The 9,277-nt window shown below is 43.9% G+C and overlaps 1 protein-coding gene across 1 annotated transcript; it reads left to right on the forward strand.

The window, feature by feature from the left end:
* Positions 1 to 1,628: 1,628 nt before the first annotated feature.
* On the forward strand, positions 1,629 to 8,253 carry LOC149280414 (steroid 21-hydroxylase-like). The gene is made up of 11 exons (XM_089500655.1): positions 1,629 to 1,836; positions 2,584 to 2,664; positions 3,443 to 3,532; positions 4,082 to 4,236; positions 4,682 to 4,777; positions 4,880 to 4,990; positions 5,091 to 5,177; positions 5,434 to 5,634; positions 5,794 to 5,963; positions 7,061 to 7,164; positions 8,000 to 8,253. Exons 1-11 carry the CDS (start codon positions 1,629 to 1,631, stop codon positions 8,251 to 8,253), a joined length of 1,557 nt encoding a protein of 518 aa, XP_089356781.1.
* Positions 8,254 to 9,277: the final 1,024 nt, after the last annotated feature.

The following is a 9,277-nucleotide window of genomic DNA, read 5'->3' on the forward strand; positions in this document are numbered from 1 at the left end:
TACTATAAGAGGAAGTCGGTGTAGTTTTGCAGTCTGTGACTGTCTTTTGTGGATCGAGCTTCTAATGTGCCAAAGCTTACCCTCTTCTGTGGGGGTCTTCGCCTCGTAGGAAGGGTTCCTTTTCAACAAGTTTTTGAGACTTTTATAAAAGCGCAAACCCTATAGTTCTGAAAATCCCTTTTAACGTCTTTTGTATATTTTAATAATTCCTCTTTTAAACTGGAAATTGATTGTGTAACTTGAGGCATACAAATTCCTAAAATGACATCACTATGACCCTTTTAGGTAAGGCAGCATTAATAGCTATGAATTTACAGGCGGTATGACAATGTCAGTATATATATATATATATATATATATATATATATATCACCAAAATGTGTGTTTTATCCCAATTTATTCTAGGCATAACGTCCAGCCCCTCTTTTATAATTTCTGCTTAGACATCAGGCATCGGTCCAGTTGGCCCCCCAATTACTGACCAAGCTTTCCCATGCGATGGGGTGACACTGTAAAGAGTGGAGTAATCGGGTGTGATTAGGTCGTTTTTAAATGATAAAATTATATTTTATTTTGCAGTTTCTATCAATTTTACTCGTTTACATCGATTGCCCCAAGTGCTGTGATCTGCCACTGAAAGTGGAACGCAACACACATTATTACATTAAATATTTTTGCCACACTCATGTCCTTTTGTATGTAATTGTTTTTTTGTTTTTTTTTGAGACATCTGTGTTTTATGACGTTACACGGCATTGGAAAATCTATTGTAAATAGGTTTATATATATATTTTATATGCTTCATCCTTCATTAATTTGCCTTTTATCATTTTTTCTAAGAAACCTTATTTAGCTGAATTTCTGTAATTGTCTATTTTTAAACTTGTCCAATAAAATATCATTGTATACCTTTTTGCTCACTTGTTTGGTTTGTGGACACGCTCCAGCCCTCACGTGCACTTTAATAGTTAACTGTTTAATGCAGGGGTGTCCAGCCTGTGGCCCTCCAGCTGCTGCAGGACTACATCTCCCATAATGCTCTTTCAGCTAAGCGGCTGGCTGAGGAGTATGAGAGATGTAGTCCTATAGCAGCTGGAGGGCCGCAGGTTGGACAGCCCTGGTTTAATGGAAGTGCAGAGGGATTGGTCGGAATCCTCTGCGTATGCTTGTTCTGAGTAGTTTGAGAACCGCTACATGCATACGCGTGCTTTGCTGCCGCTGCTCTCATTCGTTTTAATGGGTGTATTAACGTGCAGGAAGCGTACTTAAGTACACTTCCTGTTTTCAGTAGAGACAGACAGGGGAGGAGTATAATGACCCAGAACCACATTCTCCAGTAGGAAAGAATATGCATGCGCAAGTGAATAACACTACATCGGACACTAATATGCATTAATTAAAAGAAACGGGGACCAAACCGTCCCTTTAAAAGAGACCAAATTATGACTAGCTTTACTCAGGAATGGTTTGGACCAGGATAGGGTGAGCCGAGTGGCTCTTATCTGCCGTCAAATTGTATGCGTGACTTATCCATGGTGCAGGGAGCTGTAGCCATTCACGCAACATTCATAGAATTCCACGCTATGGACAGGAGTGTGGCCCGTGACGTCACGCTTCTATAACATCGCATGTATCCGTCGTCTGATCTGTATCTTACTGATTATCCACCTCGCTCACCGCCTCCGCTATCTCCACCGTCTGCGCTCCCCGACCCTCCCAGGCAAATCTACGTCCCCCATCTCTCCTTGACATTCTGTCCGGTAAGGGAAGGCGCTGGTGCTCAAGGACCTTCCACCAACGTCACTCTGCCTCGTCCCTCAGATCGGACGATAACGTGTGAGAAGTTCATGGCTGCAGCCCAATCGTGCAATTTGTAACGGCCCTGTACATAGCATTACGAAAAATCACTGAAACTGGAGAAACCCAGAATGAAAACATTATATTGGATGGGCTGCGTTTCCATAATTATCTATAACGAAGGTCTTCTGGGTATTCAACGCATTGTGATATCTGGGACTATGGCTCTGCTTTCAGGTTCTAGATCCTTTGCTCCTGCTTTCAGGTTCTAGATCCTTTGCTCCTGCTTTCAGGTTCTAGATCCATTGTGTTATGGGATCCACGTCATTGGAATCTGATTCTGAAAGGCATTGTAGGATCTTATTTTGGGGACCGTGCCTTAGAACCTGCTGTCGGGTTCTGGATTTGTAACGCATTGTTGTCCTGCAGCAGTGTCCTTTTACTTCTGGATCCGCAGTGAAGATTTTCTGGTTCTTGTTTTCATTTTTTTTTTTGCTTCTCATTCTGGATTTCCATCTTTTCTCTTTCCACCCCTTCCATTTTTAACTTGCTCGGCCCCCTCCCTCCCACCCAAGGTTATACCCGGCACTATAAGTACCCCGCGCTCCTCCATCCTCCGTGCGTTCATCATGGTCCTTGTGCTGCTATTACCGGTCCTTCTTCTCTTCCTCTCTTTTATCTACTTCAAGCGATCCCAATTACTTCTCCGCAGAACCCCCCAGCACGGCCCGATTTACCCTCCATGCCCCCCCTCTTACCCATTTGTGGGTCACTTATTCCATTTAGGGCGTAATGACTTACCACTTCACTTCATGGACCTCTCCAGAAAATACGGCCCTATCTACCGCTTAAGCTTTTGGGGGCAAGGTGAGTTTGATACATAATTATATATATATATACGTTACATTATAACTCTATAAATATATATAATTATATATATATATAAAATCATATAATCATATAATATATATAGATACACTTATTATGTATTATATGATTATATTATGTTATATATATTTTTTTATAAATATTTATATAAATTATGTATGGACACATTTATTACAGGCTGTGTTGACAATACACACACTTTGGATCATTTTAGGGTATTTACGAGGAAAGTTGATGTGCAGTTAGCCACGGAGCATCCGCATAAATTAATGTAAAAATGATGTATAAAATAAGATAATAAATGCCGGTGTGACGTCTGCCACAAAACAGAACAATGATTCTTCTATGTGTTAAAATGTTAAGATAAGTTCAATAATGTGTATTTGAAGATTTTTTAGAATTCATATGTGCTACAAGAACAATGAAACAGGGTTGGTGTTAATGTGAGTTTTTTGGTACTAACTGCAGTTTTGTTTATTTCATTTTTTTTTTCAAAGCTTTCACATTTATAAAAGCAAAATCATTGGGAATTTAGTGAGGAATCGCGTATTAATTGTTGTTATTGGTTTTTTGGGTTTATTGTTTATTAGTATTAATTATTTGTTGTATTTATTTCCTACTACTGTTCTTTTGTCTCCCTATTTTTGTACAGCGCTACGGAATATGATGGCGCTATATAAATCAATAAATAATAATAATATTAACCCCACAGTCTCTTTCTTGGCTCTGTAAATCCCGTATTGCTTTATCCCCGCAGATGTCGTCGTATTAAACACGTCCGCTCTGATTCGCGAAGCGCTGGTTAAAAAGTGGGCAGACTTTGCCGGGAGACCCCCGAGTTACATCGGTAATTGATTATTTTTGTCTAGAACTGTGTATTAATGTAATGAGAATTATTCAGGAATTAGTGACGTGTCAGCGGAAAGGGGATTTGGTTTGATGAACGAATGAAGGGTAAACGTTTAAATCTCACATTTGGCACTTAAACTGAAATGTAACAAAGTGTCAGAATTAGGTTACAATAAAGATAAATCCGGTTATTTTCTTTAAGTATAAAATATATTAAAACTTTTCCGGATTCACTTAATCCTGACCCGAAAAAGAACGCAGAGGGAGACTGCATCCTACTAAAAAAAACACAGTCATCTGTTTTAAGAGATTGAACCTCTCAGGCTGAAATGTGTCTAGTACATAACAATAAGGAGGTGAGGGTGGATACGTGGATCAGCCTCCCAGCAGAAGTGGTAGAGGGTAATACAGTGAGGGGATTTAAACATGCATGGGATAGGCATACGGCTCCTGAATCTAAGACGAGACCAACGGTTTGAGTCTTTGGCCGAATGGGTCTGATCTGCCGGCAGATTCTATGTTTCTCTTGTACCGCGCTACTGCACAGGTGACCTCATCTCTCTGGGTGGGAAGGACCTTTCGTTGGGAGACAACACTCCGGTGTGGAAGGTGCAGCGACGTCTGACACACTCGTCGTTACAGAGCCGAATACGCAGGGATCTGGAGAGTCTGCTGTATGGAGAGGCCAGGAGATTATGTGATGTGAGTCCGTTCCCACGTCGTAGGACTTATTAATTATATGGCGCTGTCATATTCCGCAGCGCTGTACAATGGGTATAACATAACAAGTAGTGTATAACATAACCAAAGGTAAGAAGGGCCCTGCTCAAAGAGCTTACAATCTAGAAGGAGTTGGGGTACATTACACAAAAGGTAAATGATGAACCGGCATTGGCATCCCTCAGGCATGGAGGAGGTGAGTGTTGTTTGCACTTTAATTTATGGGGCAATTAGGGTAACCGGGGTGATTCGGGGTATCAATGCTCTCTGCTTGGGATGTTTGCGGTAAAAGGTTCTGGGTTGGTCCAGGTTTCTGCGGTTTACCCCAGTTGGCCGGTTTGCCCCCTGATCTAATCTGAGTGCATGGTGAGTGTGAGTGAGGCCATGTCATGTAATCCCAGTGTCTGCTCTCTCTTATTCCACCCAGGATTTGATGAACAAAAAGGGTGACCCGGTGGAGATTTCAGAGGAGTTCTCCCTGCGCACGTGCAGGGTTATCGCAGAGCTGACCTTCGGCACCCGGGTGAGACGCCCTCCTTCATTACTCGGCCCCACTGTTTCATTCTAAACGCTCTCTTTCCGTTTCTGGCCACGCGGATCCTTCATGACTTCATTTCTTTTCTAGTACGAGCTGTCAGACCCCGCATTCTCCGAAATCCACCGCTGCATTGTCCAGATCATAAAGTTATGGGAATCTCCATCCGTCACGGTGCTGGACTTCATACCCATCCTGAGGGTAAGGAGCTTTCTTCTTAATAACGAGATCAAGAGTGAAAAAGAGAGAAAGAGCCGCGACTTCAGCCTTTCCTAAACCTTTTCTCTGCTTCCGCTGCTAGAAGTTCCCAAACAGAACCTTAGCTCTTCTCCTGAAGACTGCGGAGCGGAGAGATTCCTTCGTGAAGAACCAACTGGAGAGACACAAGGTGCGTAGAGTATTCTGGACCCATGTTATCTCCAGGGGTCTCCAAACTGTGGCCCTTCAGCTGTTGCGACACTACATTTCCCACACTTCTCTGCCAGCCTCCTAGCTGAGCATTATGGGAAATGTAGTCCTACAACAGCCGAAGAGCCACAGTTTGGAGACCCTAGACGTATTTTTTGTCTGTGCGGCCCAGAGATACCTTCTTCTCTGGTTGGAGGGGAAGAAGTCATCCTTGTTTCCGTTTCCAGTCTCGACAGCAATCTAGCGCATCTGAGGGAGATATTCTGGATACAATGATCCGCTTCTTCATGGAGAAATCCAAAGATGACAGCAATGGGGTGGCAGAACTTTCCGAAGGTCACCTACATATGTCTGTAGTAGATTTATTTATCGGCGGCACAGAGACCACGGCTTCTTTATTGACATGGACGGTGGCCTTTCTCATCCACCACCCCGAGGTATGATCCTGGCGTTTGGTCTAAAATAGAATCCTCGGTGATACATTGTATTTATACAGCTCGGCTCGCTGTTACATGGAGGCTGCCATCTCTAGAGTGGGCTCCGCTTTCTGTGCCCACGTCTGTGGCCAAATACTAATTATTACTTTTTGTTCTTAGGCGCAAGAGAAAATTTATGGAGAGATTATGGGAGCCGTGGGACCCGATAGATACCCCTCATATTCAGAGCGTAGCTCTTTGCCGTATCTTAATGCCACCATCTCTGAGATGCTCAGACTGCGCCCAGTGGTACCCCTAGCCGTGCCACATTGTGCTACAAGAGACAGCAGGTGAGAAGTGGTAGGAAAACCTTATGATATATCCATGGGCAGGGCTCTCCTGACTCTTCAGGTTCTGTGAATTGTGGCTCCCAGCATGCCCAGCCAGCCAAAACGCAATCTATTTTATAAACTTTTCTGCATTCTAATGACTTCTATAACATCATTTCCGGAAGGGCATGGGTTATATATAAGACACAATGTCCACTAGAGCCGCATCTTCTGCTATAAACCCCTGTAATTGAAATAATAGCCGCGACCTGCTGTGTAATGCACTCTGATACCACAAGGTGTCGCTGAACACAAGTCACAGAAAGACCCATTCAGAAACGACAGTCTATACACCGCTGTGGCCCCCGAGGGGCTTCCTATTCTCCGTTATTTTAAAATTGCTAAAAAATAAATACAAGAAAGCTTGCTTGCGGCAGCCCATAAATCATTAGATATACCGATTTAGGGGTTTCTCAACAATTCACATACTGGAAAAAATCTTCCTTAATTCCTTTCTGGATTAATTTAAGCTTCCGTTGACATTTAGGATCCTGGCGTTCCATCGAACCTCTTCATGGGACACCTTTGAAGATTTATTAATATACAAATTCCTAGTTTAATAGTTCCACACCCCACTGTCTTGACATAAGGACTTAATCTTATCCAGTGTGTCCCTCTGCCCCTCCCACAGCAGATAACCTCCTGTCCTTGGTGTCCCTCTGCCCCTCCCACAGCAGATAACCTCCTGTCCTTGGTGTCCCTCTGCCCCTCCCACAGCAGATAACTTCCTGTCCTTGGTGTCCCTCTGCCCCTCCCAGAGCAGATAACTTCCTGTCCTTGGTGTCCCTCTGCCTCTCCCAGAGCAGATAACTTCCTGTCCTTGGTGTCCCTCTGCCCCTCCCACAGCAGCTAACTTCCTGTCCTTGGTGTCCCTCTGCCTCTCCCAGAGCAGATAACTTCCTGTCCTTGGTGTCCCTCTGCCTCTCCCAGAGCAGATAACTTCCTGTCCTTGGTGTCCCTCTGCCCCTCCCACAGCAGCTAACTTCCTGTCTCCTGCTATACAAACTATAAGGAAAACCGCTATTAATCCTCTAAAACGCAATCTTTTTCCTCCCCAGCATCGCTGGATACTCCATTCCCAAGGGGACAATTGTTATTCCAAATATTTTTGCTGCTCATCACGAGCCAACCGTTTGGGACGATCCGACACAATTCTCCCCAGGTAAGTGTGAGCCGCTGCGTGACGCAGAGGTTATCGGGGGGGTTACGTGGAAATAGGTCTAGTAACAACAGGAAAGGTGGCCAGATTTCACCGGACCACCAGTTAAACGATCGTGCCTGAAGGACCCCCAAACCGATGGGCCGCTTGGCTGAAATTTTGGCGACTGGTTGGCTAGACTTTAGAGCAGGGGTTCTCAAACTGCGGCCCTCCAGCTGCTGCAGGACTACATCTCCCATACTCCTCAGCCTGCCCCTTAGCTGAAGGAGCATTATGGGAGATGTAGTCCTGCAGCAGCTGGAGGGCCGCAGTTTGAGAACTCCTGCTTTAGAGAATTACTCTAGAAGCCAATACAGTCTGGCAGATGCTTAGCTAGAACGTTGGTGTCTGGGTACAGCATTCTGGAATGCTGCAGGTGCTTAGATAGAACTTTCCAGATCTCTTGTCCAGAGTTATGCATTCTTTGCCAAAACCGCATACTTTAAACAATTACGGGAATGGAGAAGTTCGGCTCCTTCTTTCTATAATACTAGAAGCTCTTAAAACTGATTTTTTTTGTAGAAAAAATAGCGTACTTTTCTGTTTCAGTGAGTTTTCATTTTCACAGAATATTGCGTGTGGTAGCTTTTTGTCCTGTGGTGAAATATAGAATACCTCAGTGTTAATCACCCAAAGGGAGAACCATTGGACTGGTACTTTTCTCCTCGCGCTAGAAGCTTATATTCTATTACGTATTTTGCACTCATATTTTAATGTTTTCTCTGTGTTTTGGTCCTTTTAATCTGGATTTGGTTTTAAAAAAAAGGTTAAATAAGGTTTCTTTGTTCTTTTCTATCAGAACGTTTCTTGGCCCAGTCAGAAGCCCCCCCGAGCCCCAGGGCTCTGCTGCCGTTCAGCGCGGGCGCGCGGCTCTGTATCGGGGAAACCTTGGCAAGAATGGAAATATTTATCTTCCTCTCCCACCTGCTGAGGGATTTCCGCCTCTCACCGTTCTCCCCCGAGCGGCTCCCAGACCTCAAAGGGGTCTTTGGCATCAACCTCAAGTGTCTGCCCTTTCCCGTCCGTCTCTTGCCCCGCAGCGACCTCCTTTGAGGTTTGACCTCTATATTACGGCTCAGGATACCCGGAGCTCTCCCTCTGGAAGCCGAGGGCTACGGGGCTCGCTGTCTATAAGAGAGGGGGGGGCGAACCCCAGATAGCCAAAATTTGTGTGGGGTGGGAGGTGGACGAGGAGGGTCTACGCTCGGCTCTGATGACGGAGCCCCGTGAACCCAAAGAAGCGGTGTTTCACCCCCGGAGACTCTGGGGGAACCCGGAGAGTCCCCAGGAATGATCAACGCGGGAATCATTTTGTTTTAACCCTTTCAGCACCAAAGGACTGACCGATCTGTTATTTCCATTTTGTTCCAAACGCTTTGCCAGGATTTATTTTTTTTCTTTGCTAAATTTTTCCATTATTTTCTAACAAAGCCATGCCTCATAGTTTCCACCTATAGTTATTTTTAAAAAAAACACCAAATAATTATGAAATAAATAAAAAAAAAACACAACCCGGCATTCCCTCTGACCTAAATCCCGCATGGCCTGTTCTCCATTAATTTGGAGCTAAAATTGGGGGTCGTCTTGCTTAATGGCAAACTTTAGATCAATGGATCCTGATGGTTCAATCAAACGCACCCAGAAACATATCCCATCAAATTTTATTATAAGCAGTTTACATATATCTTCCATCTGTTTTCTTTTCCTGTTCATTCTCTCCCCACGCTGTGCTTTTATAAAAATAGACAGTGTATCCGTTTGCTTTATATATATATTTATATTTCTGTATTGGTGGAGGCTAAAGGGTAAAACGCAATCCCTACATACCCCGGCGGCTGCTCTTTGATGCTGTGACACTCACCTCTCACCCCTGCTTTCATTTCTGAGTTCGGTTCCTGCGTTGTTTTTTTATGTATTATGGATAAATTGTATTTTTATTGTGCCTACATGTGATTTTTTTCTGGATTTTTACTAGATTTGGTCTGAATGGTTTAATGAAAAGTGCATTTTTTAGCTTATTTCTAGCTCTTATTTCATACTTCTCATTTCATTCTCATTGCCGTGTTCCGGGTGTTTT

The sequence above is a fragment of the Sceloporus occidentalis genome, unplaced genomic scaffold (genome assembly GCF_023333645.1).
Source record: "Sceloporus occidentalis isolate IW3139 unplaced genomic scaffold, rSceOcc1.0.p SCAF_157, whole genome shotgun sequence".
Taxonomy (NCBI): domain Eukaryota; kingdom Metazoa; phylum Chordata; class Lepidosauria; order Squamata; family Phrynosomatidae; genus Sceloporus; species Sceloporus occidentalis.

What these genes read in the sequence shown, in the direction of transcription:
- LOC149280414 (XM_089500655.1), top strand. Translation starts at nt 1,629, where the DNA reads ATGTATCCGTCGTCTGATCTGTATCTTACTGATTATCCACCTCGCTCA. An exon ending in GAGACCCCCGAGTTACATCG is followed by an intron (nt 3,533 to 4,081) that starts GTAATTGATTAT and finishes GCTACTGCACAG; the next exon opens with GTGACCTCATCTCTCTGGGT. An exon ending in AGCTGACCTTCGGCACCCGG is followed by an intron (nt 4,778 to 4,879) that starts GTGAGACGCCCT and finishes TTTCTTTTCTAG; the next exon opens with TACGAGCTGTCAGACCCCGC.